This window comes from Rhipicephalus sanguineus, chromosome 11 (genome assembly GCF_013339695.2).
Source record: "Rhipicephalus sanguineus isolate Rsan-2018 chromosome 11, BIME_Rsan_1.4, whole genome shotgun sequence".
Taxonomy (NCBI): domain Eukaryota; kingdom Metazoa; phylum Arthropoda; class Arachnida; order Ixodida; family Ixodidae; genus Rhipicephalus; species Rhipicephalus sanguineus.
The window spans coordinates 80,635,724-80,657,802 of record NC_051186.1 but is presented as its reverse complement, the minus strand read 5'-3'; the positions used below and the strand labels follow the sequence as shown (position 1 = coordinate 80,657,802).

Below are 22,079 nucleotides of genomic sequence, written 5' to 3'. Positions count from 1 at the left end.
TGATTTCATAAGCCTGAAGTGCATATGTGTTGTCGGGAGCAATATTTTCTTTCCTAAACTGAGCGTGTTACATAGTAAATAAGCATATATCCTAAAAATCTGGAGCAAGAACCAAGGAGGTTGAAAAAGAACTTCTGGAGTGGAGGTCTCCTACACGTGCCCACGTGAGCGGGTGAAGCCTGGGAAACCGGTTGGCAGCCATCTTGCTCCAGGCAAGAGGGAGCGCAGCTTGAGTGCGGGCAGCGTAATTGGGAGCTTCTGCGGGGGCGTTTCAGCACGAGAACGCGACAGTTAGTGTCACTAATTTGGCCCAATTTTTTTACAGCAAAAGCTGTTATGAGATCACAACTAGGGCCGTTTTTGGCGCTGTAGTTTTCCGCCGCCACCGGTGTCCGTAACCACTACCGCTCGAAATAAGAAAAAAAAAAACGAAATAAAAAATTTCCAGGATGGAACGAGGTTCGAACCTGGGCCCTCTGCGTGGGAGCCCAGTACTCTACCTCAGAGCCTTGCCGGTGCTTGAAACTGCTTTGCAAAAAGACCCTATACAGGCTTCATGTCGGGAAGGAACCACATTAACATATGTAATGTAGCGTGGTAGAAGAGTAAAATAACAACCAAGCGTCACACAACGCGAATTCTGTAACCAGGCGTCACACAATGCGAACTGCACGAGTGGGTTGTTGAATGCTTCCAACCCATTACAAAGTGCTCTGCCATAATTCTTCATCGTCATCAGCCACAGCATCAACAAAGTGCACATAATGCCTTAAAGGTGTTTAGCAGGTATTTTATTGAAATTTAATAAAACGAGAATGCATGTTCTAAACCCATTTGAACAAAAGTTTTACGCTGACAGTTATGAGTGAATCCCAGCTTTATATAGACTCACTTGCGAATGCTCAACACATCATAACTTTTGTTCAAATGGGTTTAGAACACCTATTCTTTCATTGCATGCGGCTCTCATTCCTAATTTTTGTGATACCCTGATTAACTATGTAACTTTGCATATAGAAAACATCTTGCTTCCAACAAGGCACGTGAAATGACTATATATTAAAGACTACATAATGTACTAGAAAAATATTTCCATATTTGAGATCCACACACAAATATACATAAACTCGACAGGTCTCATCTAAATCGACCAAGAATTTAAAAAAAAAAAGCTTTCAAGCATAGTGTCTCCTTTTTAAAGTAAATATAGGTACACGTGGGTCCAGCAGTAGCACAATAGGATAAAATTAAAACTATGGCACACAAATCTTTGGAAAAATTGACATGCGTCGGGATAAACTTGCATTCCCAGCGGGCTGTTGTTGCACTCAGTCTTTGTAATGTTTGTTGCTTCTGTGCCGTTTGTAGTGATGCTTCAAGGTGAAGCCCAGGCCACAGATGTCGCACTCAAACTGGACCACCCGGTCGTGTGATTTCAAGTGGGTCTTCAAGTTGCTGTTCTGCTTGAAGCTTTTATCACAGATGTGGCACGCAAATTGGAACGAACAGGACGAGAGAACGAGCTCGTGTCGAACCGCTGCATGGGCTTTCAAGGCACTCCACTCCTTAAATAGACTGTCGCAGTCCGGGCACTGATAGACAGGTCTGCTTGTTTCTTGGGTGCTGTCTGTAGCTTCGCCAGTGTCCTCGCTTGCCTCATCTGTCCCACATTTCCCGGTGACATGCTTTTGTGGTAGCGAAGAAGTATTCCTCGCGCTGCTACATTGCGTGTCTTGTGAGGGCATCGTGCCATTTCCGCAGTTGCGTTGACGGGGTCTTGCGGGGGCCTTGGGGCGTTTGTTCTGCCACGTGCCCTCAGGCGAATGCTCCACCCCGACTTTGCTCTTATTTGGTCGTCGCTGAGCGTGTCATTCGAACCACTACCATCTTCGCTGCTCGACTGGTCGTCCGCCTGTTCCTGCTCGAACGTCGAGTCACCCACACAAGCTGCGGACTCTCCGTCTTCCTCGGACAGCTCGGTTGCCAAGTCATGCTGGCTGGCAATGTGCGCTTCCAATTGGGCCTCTTCTCGAAATCCCTTCCCGCAGACTTCACATTTACGAAACTTGCCGCAGCTTTGCACATGCGCGTCGAGGTGTTCCTTGTTGTAGAAGGAGCGTTCGCACGTGTCACAGGAGTGGGTCTTATTGCTGTCGTGCAGCCTCATGTGACGCTTCAGATTGAAAGCCTGCGGGAAGACTCGGCCGCACGTTTTGCACCGGTGCCTGCAGTCCTCTCGATGAGTTCGCTCGTGCGCGGTGCACGAGGTGGCATACCGGAAAATCGAGGGGCACACGCTGCAGCGGTACATCACAGAGTTGGCCTTGCGGTGTGCGTTGGCATGTCGGTGCATTGTGGACAACGTGGCAAATGCACATGCACACGTGGGACACTTGTAAGGACGCTCGCCCGTGTGCGTGCGGGCGTGTTGGTCCAGCTCAAAAGGAGTGCAGAAGGCCTTGTCACAGTCTTTGCAGGTGTATGGCTTGCAACCCTCGTGTCGGCGCACGTGGATGCCCATGTCTCGGGCTGTGCCAAATGCCTTGGGACACAGGGGGCACCTGCAACGGGAGTTTATCTTTTGAGAGGCCATAGTTTACACAGCTATAGCTTTCTAGGCTTACATGATAACAGACCTGGACCAAAAAATAAAAAAGATAGAGGAGCCAATCCACTCTGTGAAGGTGGATAACGAGCAAAGCTGTTTAGCACGCTCATTGAAATTTGCTCATTGAGAGTACTGCCAAAAGCAGCCATACAAACACTGAGGAAGGAAAAGGGCCTCGAGGCAGTATGACGTCAGGCCGCTACTCAACCACCATGGACATCGCTCCACCTTTTCTTCAAAGACCATATGGTTCTTAGGAAATAGGCTCTAATTGGTTGACAGACATTTCAGGGCATTGTTTGGCCCTTGATAGTTCCTAAAGGGGCCCTGCAACACATTTTCAAGTAATCATCGAATGGCTTCATTAAAGGAGTTTACTGCTTCATGAATCGACTGAAGCAAAAATTCTTAGAATCCAAGTATGAGTGGAGTTACAGGGATTTGTCGCACGCTTCAAGCCCTTTCTCTCTTCTTTCGTACCAGCGAGTGCGCTGAAAGCTACGCAGGGGGGAAGGGGGTGGTGACGAGGGGGCAAGATGTGTCCGTTCGTTAGCACGCGTCATTATCTTGAGCACTCTCTTTTATTTCTTTTCGAACACGCAGCTTAGTTTCAGTGTGATCGGAAGCACGCGGTGGCCACAGTAACTGTGTTTATGGCGTGGTCATTTGGGTTTATGGCATTATTTGTCAAGAAAAGAAGGAGAGATTTCTAGCCAATTTCGAAAATTTATTGTAAATTCCAGGCTGTGTGCTGCGCGATAATATTTGAGTCACGTGTTCTCAGGAGCCTCGACTACCGATTGGCAGCATTTTCTGGCCATGCTGAAAAAATGTTGCTGGGTCCCTTTAATGACTGCCGTGTATGCGGAAACTGGCTCTCTGTTCAGTAAATGAATTAAGGAAAAAACGAAGAAGCAGTACACAGCACATTGCTGCAAAAAGAGCAGCAATAAGAAGGAAGCTGATGCTCGGAATGTGCAGCGCAACGATACGAGAAACAGCGCGACACACGGGAAAGTGAAAGAGACGGACCAAGCGCTGACTTAGGGTTGTAAGTCAGCGCTTGGTCCGTCTCTTTCACTGTCCCGTGTGTCGCGCTGTTTCTCGTATCGTTGAACATGTACCAACCGGCCCAAATACGCACCTTAGTGCAACGCAAGGCTGGCTGTGTGCTAATGAAGTTACTACTCAATACAAGCAGGTAGGAAGATAACTTTGATAATTAAGATAATTTGGTAACTAAGATAATTTGATAATAAAGACAATTCTTAATTAACAAATTAAGATAATTTGGTCTACAGAGTGGACACTAGAAATTATTTAAAACTGCCTCTGTAACTTACCGAGGATAACCTAAAATTAACACTTCGCACAAACTCACCCAAGATGACAACAGAGAATGCAGAAGTGCTCACTTGTATTTGTACTTGTATGGCCGCACTGGGGCAGTCCTTTCCATAACTTCCAAATCGTCCGGGCTGATGTTTTCATCATCATCACTGGTGCTGTAGTCGGAATCTATGGCTTTTGTTCATAAAATTTGATAATGTTAAGCCAAGATACAAGGGAAAAAAAACGGTAGTGTATGCATATAACAATTTACAACACGCAGAAATGCAACACTAGTATTCATCTTGTAATGCTGCAAAAGCATACAAGGACAGAATGAACAACGGACACACGAGCGCTGACTAGCAACTGAATTTTTATCCAGTCGCTAGGTGCTGTGAGCTGGGCTAGTTGGTACTGGTTCATTTTGTTACAGTGCGACAAAGACAAGGAAAAAGTTAAAGCACATTACTGATGGAACACAGCGCTGCTTACTCACTTCGTTGATCACAATTTGTGTCTGCAAAAACAGCACTGTGTCCCCTCATTTGTGTGCCTTGGCTTTGTCGTGCTGTAACAAAGAGCTAGGCACATGTACATGGATAGAGAGACACCAGTGAAACAAGGTGCATCAGAAGCAAGACCTGAAGATGCCAAGTGATGACTGCATGCCATCTGAAAACCTAATCTTCCTTTCTAACAGGCTGACAAATGTCTGGCTAATACGTGTACCATAGAGTTTCATACAATACCCTAGAGAGGAAACTGGCGCTGCGATCGTTCAACCACCATGGGAATGATGGGAAGTACAGGCTTCGGATTGGATAGCGTTAGCTAGCGAACTGTCTACAGATCTTTTTTCTACAGTTTCAGTTTCGTTCTTCGCGAGGCGTGGGTAGTGGGGTGCGAGCAGCGCCTTTGTTGTTCAAAGAGGCTGAAGACCGCTAGATCTCTTGGTTTGCTGCGACGCTGCAGCTTTACAGGTTGTATTTGACAGTTTTAGCAAAGCGTCGTGCACTCACCGCTGCGCACAGATGTAGCGTCCCATGTCAGTGCAGCAAACTTCAAGGAGTTCACGTTTGTTTGATAAGCGCGTCTTACCAAAACTCGTTCAAATCAGTTGCAAAACGACGGCGAAGCTAAGTAGATGCACCGTCGCCTCCTCTGACTCGACTTCACAACAAAACGAGAGATGCGTTGGAGGCAGACCACTTGAACAGACGCACTTGGCATCGCAGCATACGATACGTAAAGTGTTTCTCACTCAGTACAGTACTGTTATTTCCATAAATAGATAATGCGTACTTTCGAGGGAAAAACAAGCGTGTTTCTTTTCAAGTGTTGTAGAAAAATAATTCATTATTTGGTGGTGCCAAATCTGGAACACAATTGCAGAGCAATGCATACCCTGGTGGTTGAATTTGTCCAGGTTTCAGTTCCATTTCATGGTCACGCAAACTTTTTGCAATAAGTTTTACATACAAAACAATGAAGCAAGTTTTAATTGGAATTAACTTCATATCCCTTTGTTTTACACTCGGCAAACAAGCGTTGCGAATCTCAAGAACCTAATCCATCCGAAGCAAATCCGAAGCCTGTACTTCCCATCACTCCCATGGTGGTTGAAGCGCGTCTCAAGGAGCCCGCGTAGACACTAGCGCCAGATTCCCCTCTAGGTATTATTGTAAGAAACTCTATGACGTGTACTCTCTCCCTTACTGACATGGTGTGCTTCGACAATTTCACGGGTTGTGTGGTCTCTGGGGCTATTTCAGTACAGCCGAACGAATGCCGCTGATTTTGAAAGGCACTGAAAAAGCCATCTTGACAGCAAAGCACAGTGCCGCCTTGTTAAGCGCATGTGACATCCAAAGCACATATGGTACAACAGCAAACAATTCCTTATTTTTTTCTGCCTGGCCAATACTGTAATATATATATATATATATATATATATATATATTTCACAAGTTTTAATCTAGTCATATGGAATACAGAATTGGGATAATTTGCAACTTTCAACCAGCTCATTTGTTCCTAGAAACTTCAGACACTGTTTCAAAGAAATAATGCGTTAGAGCAGCACATAAGACAAGAAGGGCACACAATTCTTTTATCAATTTCGAATAACCGGGACCATAACCCATCATGGGCTTCCCTGTCCAAGGTTTATACAGCCAGCAAACATGGTTTCTGGCCAAAACTTAATTTCAAGTAAAAAAATTGCAGTTAATCATTTGGTCACTCAACTACAAATTTCAACCCATGTCCACACTCTTGGACTACTTGCAGTACAATATTGATCTTGTCTGTAAAACTCTCACTTAACATATATAACCAAGTGGTCACCCACACATCTGCAAATCAGGCTGGCCAACCCCTACAAGTTGTCCCTTACAGCCATGCCCACAAAACTTAGAAAGATGCTGCTCTGAACAGGCACTACTGCAACAGATGCACACACACTTACACTGAAAAAACAACTTCTTTTCTCACCCAGCGACATAAGACTTGCAGGATTCGACTGATGTGCCACACATGTTCCTAAATTCCATTTCACTGTTCTCCTGAACAACACACAATTGAACATACTCCATCAACTGGCTATGGGGTAAAGAGTAATACAAGTCAGTGACGTTAATGCTATGTGTTCCTGGAAACCTTGTTCTTTTAAAGCCTGAGCAACTGGTTCCAAATTCTGGGCTAAAAAAGGAATCGTCAAACCAAGGGAACACACATTTTTTGGAAGTAACTGCACTGCCTTCAAGATCAAAGGCACTGGAAGCCTCCTGCACCTTGCGTGGTTTTACAGTACCTCTGGGATTGGCTCACCTTTCACTAGCCACAATGTCATGCGATGGCATCAACATGCGCCGTCACGTGACGTGATGTCAGAAGTCGTGATGATGTCACAAATTTTGGCAACCAGTGACATCATGATGATGTCATCACGTGATTATGGCTTTTTGCATCACTCGTGTTGATGCCCCCACCAATGGTCACTTTTTGCATTTAATGAGGCGTCTAAGGCTTTCGCCCTAATAAAAGTTGGGGTTTAACACAGAATTGAATGCAGGCATTATGCATGGCAGTCAAGTATTCTACCACATGGCCATGTCAGTGCTTGACTGCTTTGGAAAATGATTCCATAAAGGTGTCATGCTGGGCGAGGAGTCGCGGCATAAGTGTAAAATCACACAAGGTGTCACATTATGTGAATTTTGCAATAAATGCGCAGTCTTCTGCCCTCTTATTACAAAGGACTGAGCTAAATTCATAATCATCAGCACCAGCCACAGCATCAACAAAGCATGCAGCTATGTAGGCGCACGTATTGGCTTGCAGACGTGTAGTGGGTGCGTCACTATTTTGCTAAATTGTGGACTACGAAATAGTGGGTACTTCGCAACTGTGCCCTTATTTACAGTGGCCAAAGTGACGAACCCAGCTGTTTGTTCCTTCACAGCATGGGTGAGGCGGCCACTGAGAAATGAAGCACGACAAGCGAACAAGTGGCGCGAACGGAGCTCGATGATGCTATCGTGTTCCACTTGTAAAGGCTAAGCTTAAGCAACCTCCAAGTTTCGCTTTTCATCCTAGTAATGGCATCATTGGGCAAATGAGCACAGATTGCCCATCATTTATCAATGGAAGGGATGCAAACCACTTCTCTCAATCATCACAGGAAACAGCGCGGGCAAATGGGACAAGAAAGACAGGCAGGACTTGGCGAGTTGCGTTTCTTCTGATGAAGCTTTGCCAACAAGTTCAAGTTGATACCATTTTAAAGCACATTTATCTCAGTAACTGGCAGCCATAGGCCCTATGGGGTGGCAAACTTCTCACACACTGAAATCAGTGATTCGGTGGAGAGCAATCACGGAGCAACCACGGTGTGCAAGAAACGGCAGGGTGGCAGGAACATAGCTGGGCGAGCAATGCAAGGAGAGTCTTCGTCGGGAGAAGCGGATGCATCTCTGAAGATCTCAGTTCCCGATATGCACCTCTTGTGAGCGAGAAGCCAAGCATTAATAAAAGCTGAGAAGAAATGGGTGAAAATGGGAAGATAATGAGCGGATGTCTTGATTGTTTAGGTGGGTGGGGAAGGCGGACTAACAGGACCACTCTTTCATTTGCTGGTGGTGATGGGATCATACTGCCCGACATATCGTAATCTTGCCCGATAACCGAGGTGCACACCATAGCCATAAATGTCGCGCATAGGATGAATGATAAAAAAAGGGCACGTGTAATGCCGGAGAGTACCACAGCCTTCCGCACTACTAAGTTGAAAAGAATCAATAGTTTTGCCCCTTCATTGGTGGCGTTACACCTGAGCCAATCTGCGCAACACTGAGAATCATGTTCTCAGCAAAAGAAAAGAGAAAAAAAGAAAGACGCATTAGCTCGTGCTGCTCTTCGCACAGCAGGGCGTATTATACAACGAGAACTGCGAACACGTCACCTACCCTCCATAGCTTTCCGTTCGTCAGTGCTAAACCGTGCGTTGCAGGAAACTCTACAGACACGAAGTCAGCAGACCACAGACAGACTGCGCCACAAAACACCGCATGACAGCGTCCCTTCGAAGGTTTAAATGCACGTATAAATGTAATTTAAATGCGCGCACACCACGAAGCGCACATGGTCATGGTTGCCGCGTCGATGCGACGCTCACGCTGTATCGCTGACCACCACGACTACGCTATGACTACACGCACAATGCAAATAATTTGTTTTGAAAGCTCTTGAACATTTCTTCATGCTACTACTTCAAGAACCGTGATGGGACGATGCAGTTGTGTAATTTCGCTTTCTTTGCAATTAAAAAATCGCGTTGAGATACACAAACTGAAACCATTATTGCCCATATTTCTGTAGATGTTTTCATGCACGGCCCCACGACGACGTGCTTCGGTGCACCGCATAGCCCGCAGCTACGTCGGCGACGTGTTGCGTTGACCGAGCTGTGCCTGCGGTCAAGTTGGGTTAGCATTTTCCGTATGCAATTATTCACCTCCTGACGCAGTAAAACTTTGCCGCTTAGCTCGCGGTATGTTCCCGGTGCACGTGCCCAACTTTTGCAACTTCTGTTCGTCGATCTGTCGGCGGTGCTCCGAATTCCGAAACTCGAGAACGAGTGATGAGTTTTCCTGCATCCGCAGGGATAGGTCGAGGCACTCCGATTGCGTGTCGCCCAAGACGTGTTTTTAGCTGCTGAACTGTCCCGGTCGTGCCTTTGGAGGACTCTCCTTTTGCTGTAAGTGTAGGTACTTCCATGCAGTTAACCTTGCTGTCGAATGGCTTGTCGACAAGTGCTTCGTGTGTGGAGTGCGCGCACTGCTGTGTTTGATTATCTTGAAGACAAAAGACCGTGTGATGGACCTTAGCGTTGCGTCATCTGCTGCGTGAGACTTCGGTGTTTTGTAAGATCGAGAGTGGAAGCTTTGACAGGATGGTAGCAGTACGTAACGATGTTTTGCGCAGCGCACGATTGGTTGGAAATTTCCCGTTTTCTGGACTCTCTTCGAATTACAGCCACTCTTTTCTACAGTGATGCGCAGTCGAGTTGAATTATAACAATACGTTATTCAACACTCTCATGCTACATAATTGGGAGACGCCTTGTGCGTCGTACATCGCCCGTAAACACGCCAAAGCACTGTGATGACTCCCGACACTCCCCCTCCCCCCTTCAGCCACGGAACCGTGCAGGAGGGTGCACAGTTCTCCCGTGTTCGGTAGCGTAGGGTGATGGGGCGATCGGTGTCGACTGCGTTGCACCCAGATGCTTTATACCTGTTGCCCGAGCAGATACACGAGATAGCATGTCCAGCGCCACACCTGCACCGACTTTGACGAAGCATGAGCGCAGCAAGTCATACTGTCTTTGCACGGTAGCTCGTTGTTTGAGGTCTTTTATCCACACTGTTATTTGGACGTGCTTGATGAAGACATGGGACACAGTGAGGCATACGACACTCTCACTGTGTCCATGTCTTCATGAAGTGCATCAATACCTGTATGCTATTCCAAGTAGCCCGAAAAACACTACTCTTAATCCATACTCCCTGCCCTGTGTTCAGGACTGGTCATTGGCAGACAACGCGGCGATGATTGCAGTTCCTTTCTTTAGACGTGTGGTTTTCTGGGCCAGTTGGTACATGATGAGTAGTGAAGGGTTCCAGCAGGTTTCAAACGCGAGCACAAGTGCTGCTTGATTCGTTGCTCGGTTTTTTGGAGCCGTGAGCTGTACACCGCTCTTGAGCCAAGGGTACAGAGTATCAATAAAAGACCTCAAATACGGAGATACTGTGTTGAGACGGGCTGACTGGCCATGCTCGTACTGAATCCACTATGAAATGTGCTGTGGCCATTGCAACAGAAGATGCTTTGTCAAAGACAGTGCAGGTCTGACACAGGACAATCATCTCGCATTGCTGGACATCTCGAGTGTCTGCTCAGGCAACAGTCATAAAGCATCTGGGGACAATGCAGTCGACACTGATTGCCCCATCAGCATACGTTACCATATACTCAACTGTACGGTTCCATGACTGAAGGGGGGAGATGTAGTGTCAGGAGTCATTAAAGTGCTTCCATATGATGCCCAACACATCTATCTGTGTGTTGGGGGGCCAAGAAAGTTATTTTTCAGACATACGCAGCGGCGTTGATGAGTTGAGGCTGATATAGGTGTGCTCCTGTAGAGCTCATATGTCCAATCGGAACTGTGCTTGATGTCTGTTGACGCACAACTGCATTCTCTATAGAGTCGTTGCGCCGTTTCTGATCACTCCCAGGAAGGTTGTACTTTCCGGAGGCACGCTTAATTGGAGATGCTGAAGTGTGCATGATGACCGGCATTGTTACGTTTGGCCGAGGTGGGCTCCAAGCTGCGAGAAGAAGACATTGTGAGAACGAAGAACAAACATTTTAATGCGGCATGCTTGCCGAAAGAAGGTGTATAAAAGAATGGCCCCATGGCGTGGTCTCCTGTCCTTTATGAAGGAACGCCGTGATCACGGGGAGGGAAACATAACAATGCACATGCGCGGCAACAGTTTATTGTACGGACCAGCTGAGCCAGACTTGGGCGTTGGCTGATAAGTGATGCACGGTGCGCTAGCGCAATGGCACACAGTGGTGAAATGTCCCTTTTTGCAGCGCCTCTAGCAGTACATTTTCGATCATAGACACTTGTTTCTGCGGTGCGTTTCTTGTTTACTGCACCCGTCACAGGAACTCTGTGTCCGCAATCACCCAACTGGTTTGCGTTTGTTGAATTCGTCACATTTTGAGAGTTGTATGCAGGTGATCGATGGCTGCTGTTGCTTCTGAAGAGCCAGCATCGTTAATATGCAGTTGCTGCTCGAGGACTTCCTCTAAGTGCTTGGCTCAAAGTGCTGTCATGGATTAATTTCTCCTTTAGGTCGCCGTAGTCACACCGCTCAGCTAAAGAGCGCAGAGCTGTGGTGAAGTCTGTCATTGCGTCACCTTCGTCTTGTATGCGGCCATTGAAGAGTGCTCTCTCATAAATGATGTTTTTCTTGGAGACAAAGTGACTGTCAAAGGCTTTGATGACTGGTATACTTCGCGTTGGCTGTTAGGCAAAGTGCCGTGAGGATGTCTTCAGCTTTGTCACCCACGATGTAGATAACTGAGTTGATTTAATCAGTGTCTGGATTGGTGATGAAGACCACTGGCAGTTTGAAAACGTTCCCACCTTCGCTTCCAGGCACTGCATTGCTCAGCGATGAAGCTGGAGGCTTGGTGGGGCTGGACTTTGGCGCACTGATCACTCTGAGTTCCCGGTTAATTCATGGCTGTAGTTTTGATGAGCACTCACTTGGTGATGTGTGGTAACACTGCTCAGAACGCCATTTTTCAACGGTGATGTTCAGTAGAGTTGAATTATAAAACTGGTTTATTCAAAGCTCTAAGGCTACATAACTGGGAGATGCCTTATCCGTCATGAATCACGAGACGAGGCGAGTGTCCAATGACCCCCGGGTAGATCGCACGTCTCTCGGATACTTGAGCCATAGAGCATTTTTGAAACCGCTGTTGCTTGTCGAGCGTAAGAGAGGACACCTGTAAACATGCCGAAGCACTGTCGTGACTCCTGACACTACAGATTCGTCCGCTGTGCAAAACATTTTTTACCGAAAAATTTCAGCACTTGCGTCCAAGTCGCGGCAGCCATTTCAATTAGCTGTGCAACTTTGCCCTATTGACAACACTTATCAAGTGAAGCCGCGCCTTTTTTCTATGACATTCTCTATTTCTCGCACTATATGTGCCAAATGTGTATGTACGAACACACACTCACTGTCTACACAACATTTTCTCGTGATCTTGATCAAACAAATTGGAGCAAAATTGACTGAAGCAGAAACCTGCCACGGCAGTCTAGCAGTTATGGTGCATTACTGCTGATCCGAAGATCACGTGGTCGAATACCAGCTGCAGCAGCCAGATTTTGATGGAGGCAAAATGCTAGAGGCCCATGTTCTTAGATTTAGGTGCACATTAAAATCCCCGGATTATCGAAATTCTCAGACCCCTCCATTACGACACCTCTCGTAATCATATCATGGATTTAAGAGGTAAAACCTCAGCCATTATTATTATTGATATCGAAGCAGGTAGGTTTGAGGCACTTCAATGGAAAAATAAAAAACAAAGCAGTGTAAGTTCAACACGTACACAAAAACAGCGCAAAGCTATAATTTCTCATTCATTCCATGTGTGTCACCTTGTTGCACCACAGTTTCCTTTTCTCGTTGCTAAAATAAAACAAGAAAGAAACACAATGCAGATATGCCCAGGCAGCAGATTGCAGTCTTTCATTTGAACAGCACAGCTGGACCATATTAGCTCACTCAAAGTCCATTACTGGGGATGTGAAATGTGGTTTGGCTGTGGCTTAAGTCATGTCACGTTTGAAATATTTTTGACAGCTGGTTAGTATGCAGTTGTTCCAGTAATAATCCCCAGCAGCTGTTTCCTGTGGCTCCCCACTGTAGGAGTGAGGTAAAAGATTTGAGAGCTGTGCACCATCAGTTTTGAATTCTAGCTAGGTTATGTATTTGCATGCAGTACAACTTGCAACTGGTGAGTGATGTTTCAGGTAAGAGATTAGGTGCAAGTTTGCCTCTGGCGGTTAGGCTTGTTCCATGACGGGTATTGCGTAAAGCTATATAGCTAATTCACGTGAAAAGGAACGTGTGTTCTCTGTAATGCTCTAGCGCCTACTATAAATCCAATATTTTTGTGATCATCCGGCCAAGCTGCAGGCATGCTGATAACCAAGAATGCGGTGAAAACAAAGGAAAATGGTACAACTTACATACTCACCAGCAACAGAAAATCATGTTTGGGGAAAAAAAGGGGATTTATTTTCTCAAGTTTTTGCTGTTTTAAAAGCTTGTGTTTCCCAAGCTGCCTTTACGTAAACCAAAGTGCACAAAGCTTGCATTCAGTGATTGATAGGTATGATGCAAATTCCACCTTGTTGGCTCCAATATATTCGAGCTTGCCACCCTATCTTGGAACATATGCCAAAGACGTATGCACTCCAGGTAATGTATCTTTTCTCATGAGCGGTTGTGATCTTTACATTTTCAGTATAAGAGATGTCTATTTCCACTAGCTTCTTTTGATGCATTCGCTCATTTTCAAACATCAAATTCTGCATATGTATATCATATATCTATAGATGTACAGTTGCAAACAAAGCTTTGGTAACCACTGGGTGCCACAAGAAAATTCTTTTTCTTTGAAATTGACTAGTGGATCATAAGTGCACATGTTAAACCGGTGCATTTTTTTCAAGCAATTCGATGTGGTCGAGCTGTGCTAGAAGAATTTTAATTTTTTCCTGGTGGTATGGCCTTGTGCGACTGTTTCTTCTAATTAAACAAATAACTACATAATTGGAAAAACATGTCATTAATTATATTTTCAGTACGTCTCTCACATGTAGACCATCTGTGCTTGTGTGCGTGTATGTGTTCCCGCTTTCGTCCTGTCTTTCGTGCAGTTTAAAACCTTTTTGAAATCATGAACTGACTAGCCCAACAACATGCCTTGCTTCATACTGTGCACTCAGTCCTAAATCAAACGCAAATGAGTTTTGCAAACTTACTTGAATGAAAATGCCATTTTCTTTTAACCCTTTTTTTGCTTTGTACACAATTGTGTACACAACTTGTTTTGGCTAGTTGAGTCTGCTAGTGGCTAAGAAAGAGCAAGGTACATTGAGCTTTGGATGAATTGAACCCCCTACACAATAAATGGGTCTTCAATTAACTTCATTTTGCATTGTGCTGTTGCAAATGATCACTTTGCTGAACGCACTACCATGTTCGACGAGTTGTTCAACGTGCCGCTTCCTTCGAGCCATATGAAAAGTATAATTTTTCTTTGCTCTAAATTGACATAACCAAAAATGAACTTGCACTATATTTTTAGCCTGAGATTTCATTCTACTTATGCAAAAACAGAGCATCAATGACTTCAGGATAAATAGATAAATAATTACAACTTAATTAGGATAAGTTACTATAACACATACAAATTGGCATATTATGACATTATTTTTGTTGCAATAGACTACTGAGTGCCTTGAAATAATGTGTGAGTTTGACACATTTACAGACAAGTCTTCATAGATGGCACCTGAAAGGGTTAATGTCATTATATATTTTTTCTGTGTTACGGTATACATTTCACATTACAAATAACATTCACAGACTCTGGACAAGAAGCCGAGGACGCGGCGGGCCTTAGCAATGACGCTTGCAACCTGAAGGCTTAAGTCCAGAGTCCAGAGTGAAATTTACCTTTCATATGCAGGAAACATAATTGAAACCAGTGCTGTAGTTGATGAAGGAACGATTTCTGAATTTCCGCGTGTTTAGATAAAAGGTCCTAAAGCGAAGATTTCTTTTTGAGAACATTGAACGGTGCATACATAGGATGAAGAGAAGAACCACAAGACAGATCAATCCGTCTTGTGGTTCTTTTTTTCATCCTGTGTTCACATATGTTCTGATGCCTGACAAGATGCACTAACCAGGCCAAAAGGAACATGCTGCTTCCTCTTAAATGTGAAGGTTGAGAGGTGTGAATTTTCTGAATTTCATGCTAACTTCGCTCTCGCTGCATCGTGCCTCGTGTCATCAACATTGCGGAGACATCGTGACAAAGAGCAGAATTGAGCAACATTGTTTAGGGATAAAGCCACGTAGATGACTGTCCTTTCGCGACGATTGTGCTGGGCTCGGTCGGAGCTGGCAGACAGGCGGCACTCGAGTTGATTGCAGGAACGAACAGCAAGAGCGAACATATCCATATCTCCCAAATACTGAAGTGGTAATTGGATTGTACGAGTAAATGTCGTCCTAGTAAATTGCTAAGCGTTTTGCGACGCCTGCCAGTATACCTTTAATAGTTTTAAGGGTAGCGACGTTCACCCATAACAAAGGTGTGACTAATAGTGTTGTGTAATTTTCCTTTTAGGTTGATCGCCACAGAAATGTCTCGCAATGGAAAAAGATTTTTTCATTTTTTAATGTATTTTCTAGAATATTTTTCAACCTCTCGGATGCATACTGACGGAAAAATTTTGTCGTTTCTTTTAATTACTTCAGTAGCTGCCTGTCCATTATGTTGTTTTTAATAGGCAGTGGAACAGTAGACTATTATTTTTTCTATGTGGTAAATAGAAAAAATGGGTTTATTAGTCACTGTAGCACTGGAACAGGTGTATGTGCTTGGCAGTCGGAATGTCGATGGCTTCGAGACAGCAGGGTAGGCAAGCTGGAGGGTCAGAGGCAGCTTCATATTTCATACGCTCGAAGTTAACAGAGACAGCGGAGGATTCAGATGGAGCGCTAGGTTAGGGTTAAATGTCATGCAGGGTGGTAACACCGTCTGTCAATCCTTATTGAAGCACTCTCAACCCAGTAATTACTCTCTGAAACCTGAATTCCCTGATACTGTTACATGTAATTGTGCCACATTTTAATGTGATCAGTTGGAAGTTAACGCCATGTGCACTGGGGTTTCAGATGTTCCTTTTTTCTTTAAACGTTGAAGCCTGTTTAGGCATCCTTGTGAGTCTGTGTAGTACTTAGTATTATGGCTGCACTAAGGAGATCCAGCTGCCCTTGGCACTCGGCAAAACAAAAGGGGGCATGTGTTTGCATATCAATCGATCGATCGATCTGACTAATAATAAATAAAGAAATAAATAACTACATAAATAAATAATAAATAAATGAATGAATGGAATGAATAAATAAATAATATAAATAAATAATAAATAAATAAATAAATAAATAAATAAATAAATAAATAAATGTGTTTAAGGCCCAGATGCAGGCAATATCTGTATCGAGGGCGCTGGAAGTGTAGGAAAGGTGTCTGCACTGTTACATCAGACGGAAATGTCCCCATGAAATAGGGGTGATGAAATTTTAATGAATATATCATTTGCAGTGCAGCCTCATCAGACAGAAATGAAATGTTATCTGACCTAATCTGATATGCTCAAATGAATCGCTTATTTGTTATTTGGAATGTGTGCTGTCTACGCTGCCTATCTGTTTCTCAAAGTATGAATAGGTGCAAAGCACTCATTGACCTGTTGCACCATAAAAAGCAATACAATGGCTGCCCCTGTGTTTTGTGCAGTGCAGTGAAAGAAGAAGTGAAAGCGGCACTTCTGTTGTGCACAATGTAAAAGAAACAAACAAGTGCGAAACATTACACCCATTGGCAAAGCAATGTGCTGGGACGGGTGAGAGGACTAGCTGATTTTTTCAATAAAATACTGCTGGGACGCAATTCCATCCAAGCTTAATCACTTATCATCAAGGGGCATTTAGGTCTAGTGTAACTGTGTGGCCTGCTTTCTTGCACTCTCTGGGCATTGGAATTCCATGATGAACATCTGAAATTACGTCCCACTTCTTGGGTTTCTAAAATATGCACATGCCATGAATTGTGACACCCTACAGCTTTTCCATGTAAGCAACCGCCTCAGAGTTGATAACACAGTTGAGTGTGTTGTCAATTAAGCTTTTCAAAGTAACTGTAGCAGTGGCAAAGTACTTCCTCGTCACTGTAGAGTTCGCGCGTAAAGACGACAGGTGAATTTAGGTCATAAGATTTTTATTAAAAACTTGTATTGTGTGTATTATCATTTATGCTGCTGCTTTTTGGTGTCGCCATTTGCAGCGGGATCTAGCCATGTTGCGTCGATTTCTTCAGCTGGGTGCCCTGGCTGGCACCAGTGGTGCCACCTACCTGGCATTGCGCAACAACCAGTGGGATGTCTCCAACATTGGCATTGTGCGCTTTGGACGGGCTGCAGCCACTGTGAGTGAAGACTATGTGGAAACTTATGTTGGCTTGCACTTAGAACACTTCTGTTAACTGGTTGCATAACGCATACATAGTTTGTTGCAGAGGAACAGAAAGTGCAGTCGAGGACGACAGAGAACTGGTAAATGGCGTTAAAAATTCATTTAAAGGGACTGTCTACCGCTCGGAAAAATTTTTTTGATTGTGGTGAAAATGAAAAGATCGTTCGTCACATCGGTGGCAACGAGCGCGCTTTCGTCCCATTAAAAAGAATTATAATTTTAATCTGATGTTGAAAACCGTGAAAGAATGACCGCTAGCGTCACCCAACAGCAAAGTGGTCGCAATTCTCGCAATCTATAGGTGTGACAGACTATCCACGCAGGTGGACTTATTTTGCTTAAAAACAAGCATGTAGAACTTGAGAGTGTATTTTCCGCTCTTGAAACAGCTTTCGATTGCGTCAAAAAGTAATTTTTGCTGTATTTTTTTATCTCACGCGCCCAAAAAGACGCCTGGCGGCGCTGCCGACGCCGCCGCTTTCGAGTTCGTCTGCTTCAACACCCCACGCTGGTTGTACCGTTACGCTGCACTGTCGTTAGGATGTCTCGCGCATGCTGCGCTGTGAAGGCATGCATTTATAATCGCTACATCAGTACAGGAGTTTCGTTACATCGTTTGCCTGCAAGACCGTTACAGAAATGTCTGTGGGAAGATTGCGGCAGCAGTGCTAAAATAAACGCATAGACTGCAATAATAGCAAAACGAGTGTTCTGTAATCGTATAATAAGGCTTCGTTTAACCGATGGTGCGCTTAAAACGACTGTTACATTCATGGCATTAGTGTTCAAAGAAAAAAAAGAAATCCTACAGAAATGACATTTGCTTTCGGTTTTAATTTTTACCGGCACTACAATCGTCATCGCGTCCACCAACCAGTGTTGTGGGGTGTATTCACACCAATGGAAGAAGACCGAACGCAGATCGAAAAATTCTGTTTAAAAATTTTCTACTCACTTTCCAGAGAAACCGCTGCAAGGTTGGACACTTCAGACGGTATGCTTTCGAATGCGGTACAAAACAGAAAAGCGATGAAGGACGGTAGACAGTCCCTTTAAGTTGGAACAGTCTAGAGCTATCAAATAGTGGAATTCCCTCTCCACTGTTGCTGGGAAATCTACATCAGTTGACGCATTTTATAAGCACCATTAGTGGTGTCTTTGTGTGCGATAACTGGCTATGAATGTCTAATGTAATGAATTATTTCTTGGCACAGCTGTAATTGTTTCTGTTGTTTGTTATGCATTGGCTCTTTGTCTTTAATACACTTCCTTTTCGAAATCACACCTTGTGAGCCAGCTACTCTAGATAACCTTGTGAGTTTATGCATCCATTGTTATCCACTCCTGGAGGGGTCCCGTACAGGGCTGTAATATTCATGAATAATGAGTGCGGGAATTTTACATGCTGCGACCACAATGTCATGATAAGGTAGCACCAATCTTGACCAGGGACCTCATGCAGTATTGGATTGTTGGAATATGGCCATTGGAATATGTTGCACTGGAATATATGGATGTAGTCGTTGGAATATATTGTACTGGAATATATGAATGTGCCCATTGGAATATTGGAATACATTGCATTGTAATATTGGAATATGGCCATTGGAATATAGTCGAGGTCAAACCCACAAAGCTGAGCTCAGTAGTACAATACCATCACCACTAAGCTGCTGGTGAAATTGAAAAGCTTCCAGGCATAGGGAAATGCCAGCTGGTAGAGTGCAAGGCTAATTGAAGATCACTGGGAATATAGAGTGATGGTGATAATGATGAAGCTTATCAAAAATTTATCTTGGAAAGTGACAAGGCGTGATGCCACAGAATGCACTCATGGTAGTGATGGTGCTTGTAAATTTTTGTTTCACTTCCTCTGTTCCTTCCTGTAGTACTGAGGAGTATTCTTCAAGGTTATGTCATCGAAGCCTTGACTGTGCTGCTCTCCCCTCGACACCCATTTGGTAGCTCTAAAAAACTATTGGTTATTTGCTCTGCACTTTACATTGGGGGGCCCTATATGGCAGCATTTCTTCCTTTTAATCTTGACTAGATTATTGTCAAACCATAAATATGGGTTGCATGATCAAAATATTTGCTAAACAATGTGCTTCATGAATATAGATTGAATTTATTATGGCTTCGTAGTACCGTTACATGAATGTTTTAGTTTCAAATTCGAATTGAATAATACCTAATGGAAGTCTATGTGACTTTCAAATTCAGAGTATTCATACTTATGAATGATTGGACACGAAGAATATCAGGAATGCGGCCAGTGTTGCAACTTCATTATGGTGGCTAAAACTTGTCCTAATGCATGTTTATCTCAATGAAGACTCTGGGTCCTTCACGCACACCAAAAAAGAAAAGAAAATGCATACATGCAAGTGCTTTCCATAACGTAAATTTATTAACACAGTCGGTGGACTGACTATTCGTCCTTAGAGTTTTCATTAAGCCAGCTGTCTTCATAACTTCATGCCTAGGCCCTGCTAGCTTTGAAGTCCATCACCGGTATTTCCACTCTTTTGGCCTGGGAGAACTTCTGTGCTTGGCATCCTGTGACATGAAAAATTCAGTCATGGTACAGCCAACACTGCGACACCACTCGTTCACAAATTCAAAACTACTGTCCCACTGTGCAGTTGTTAGTTTTTCAGCATGGAGAATAGCCGCCCTTTTGAACGCTGTTGTGAACAAGTGCCAAAAGTTTTATGAATGATGATCAAGCACAATGGTCAAGCACAGGGGTACATAGCAAGCAGCCCTAGAAAAAACTGCACCATAGATCATAGATCATAGAACCGTAGATCTTCCATTCGCTACCCGGGACCCCCAACCAAATCACCACTGTTTCTTGCTGTCAGAACTGCCACTGCTGATAGGAACAATGGCATTTCCATCAGCAACCAACGCTTCCATGTGTGCACATGGTTCAGTACTTTATTCGGATTCAATTCCGTACGAAATTTGACTAGTATTTGCACACCCCCTACTTTGTAGTATTATAATGTCTGCTTAGATATTTGCACCTCCTCTATTTGTATCACTGTGCAGCATTTCACATTTATTTTTTTCTCCTTGACAGATGCCCTGGTTGTACAAGCTCATCTATAAGCATGGTTCATGTTTTCTTATGAAATAGCATGATGTTCTTATTCTGTGCTGCCTCTCACGTTCACAGGTGTCCAGGATAGCCTGCGACTACAAGTTGGCTACCCTGGGAATGGATCAAGACTCTGAGGAGTATGCCAAGGCACGCTCAGAGGTGAGAACTTCAGTCATGAACTGTCACGGAGTGTTCATAAATCTGCCATAAGTCGCATGTCGCATCTCGTTTCAGACTTCATTGAAAAGTATAGTCAAGTTGGTAGGATGGCTTTCCCTGCTTTTACAGCGAAAGCTGTTATGAGATCATTTCACCGGCCGTTTTTGGCGCCGTAGTTGTCCGCCGCCGCCGCCGCCGGCGTCCGTAACCACTATCGCTCGAAATAAGAAAAAAAAAAACGAAATAAGAAAAAAATTCCAGGATAGAACGAGGTTCGAACCTGGGCCCTCTGCGTGGGAGCCCAGTATTCAACCTCTGAGCCATGCCGGTGCTTGAAACTGCCTTGCAAAAAGACCCTATACAGTCTTCATGTCGGGAAGGAACCACATTACCATATGTAATGTAGCGTGGTAGAAGCGTAAAATAAGCACCAAGTGTCACACAATGCGAATTCTGTAACCAGGCGTCACACAATGCGAATTGCGCAACGAGTGAGTTGTTGAATGCTTCCAACCCATTACAAAGAGCTCTGCCATAATTCTTCATCTTTATTAGCCACAGCATCAACAAAGTGCGCATAATGCCTTACAGGTGTTTAGGAGATACTACGGTTCTGCGCAGAATGACGAAAAATTGCGTAGTGGCTGCTTCCTTCCTTCACAAAAATTATGATTTATAGTGTAGTGGGTTCCGCGCAAGTGCACTTCTATTGGTTGCCAAGGAAGCCCATCAGGCTCCCATGATCCATTTCCTCAGGGTAAAGTTAATTCCCTTTCTCTATCTCTTTCTCACGTTAGCGTATGTTATAAAGTGTGGTGGGAGAATGAAATAATGACCGGGCGTCACACAATGCGAAGTACGTAACTAGTTGGTCATTTAAAGCTTCCAACCCATTACAAAAGGCTCAGTCATAATTCTTCATCGTCATCAGTCGTCCCATGAAACTGCACATAATGCCTTAAAGATGTTACCTCGCTTCTCCGCAGAATGACGAGTAATGTCGTGGTGGGTGCTTCCAACTTCACAAAAATTATCGTTTGTGGCGTAGTGGGTACGTTGCTAGTGTAGTTGTATTAGTAGGGCTCTAGAAATGCCGCTCTTCGATCTTTCGCTGTGACTGTGCTGCGCTTTCCGCGCAGGCCTGGCGTTTTTTCTAATCAGTACAGATTCATTAAATACTACCAGCCTGTTGTGAAGAGATGAGAAGTTGTAGCACAAGGAACGTCATGGGAGTGACGTTGTGATGACCCTCGGGCACCCTCTCCACTCCAGCTCTCTTCTACCTAGCGCTCTTTCGCCACGGGAACATGCTCACGGGCCTGTTACAAGGTGGTCACATGGTGCCTTTGTTCGCGACTTCTCGTTCGTGCACTCGGTGGACCCTTCCTTTCGTTAGCTGATAACGCCGCAGGCTCGTGTACTCAGTCGGTCTTGCGCT

The 22,079-nt window shown here is 44.4% G+C and overlaps 3 protein-coding genes across 15 annotated transcripts in view; 1 reads left to right on the top strand and 2 right to left on the bottom strand.

The window, feature by feature from the left end:
* Nucleotides 1–22,079, bottom strand: part of LOC119375196 (GRB10-interacting GYF protein 2) — a 676,837-nt gene that overhangs the window by 277,078 nt on the left and 377,680 nt on the right. The window lies entirely within an intron of this gene.
* Nucleotides 1,314–8,530, bottom strand: LOC119373538 (zinc finger protein 79). The gene is made up of 3 exons (XM_037643591.2): nt 8,407–8,530; nt 4,024–4,132; nt 1,314–2,561 (listed from the first exon to the last, which is right to left on the bottom strand). Exons 1-3 carry the CDS (start codon nt 8,411–8,413, stop codon nt 1,550–1,552), a joined length of 1,128 nt encoding a protein of 375 aa, XP_037499519.1. The 5' UTR covers nt 8,414–8,530; the 3' UTR covers nt 1,314–1,549.
* LOC119374426 (aarF domain-containing protein kinase 1) overlaps nt 8,836–22,079 on the top strand; it is a 55,678-nt gene continuing 42,434 nt past the window's right edge. For 2 of the 3 annotated variants that reach the window (XM_049420369.1, XM_037644515.2), the window contains exons 1-3: nt 8,836–9,197; nt 17,186–17,326; nt 20,558–20,641. In XM_049420369.1, coding sequence (XP_049276326.1) covers nt 17,198–17,326; nt 20,558–20,641 — 213 coding nt within the window. In that variant the 5' untranslated portion in view covers nt 8,836–9,197; nt 17,186–17,197. Of the gene's footprint in view, nt 9,204–17,185; nt 17,327–20,557; nt 20,642–22,079 lie in introns of all 3 variants that reach the window. The other variant, XM_037644516.2, reaches the window with a different exon arrangement.

Coding starts and splice junctions, on each gene's coding strand:
- LOC119373538 (XM_037643591.2), bottom strand. Junction 2,562..4,023: donor CCATACAAGTACAAATACAA/GTGAGCACTTCT, acceptor CTCCCGTTGCAG/GTGCCCCCTGTGTCCCAAGG.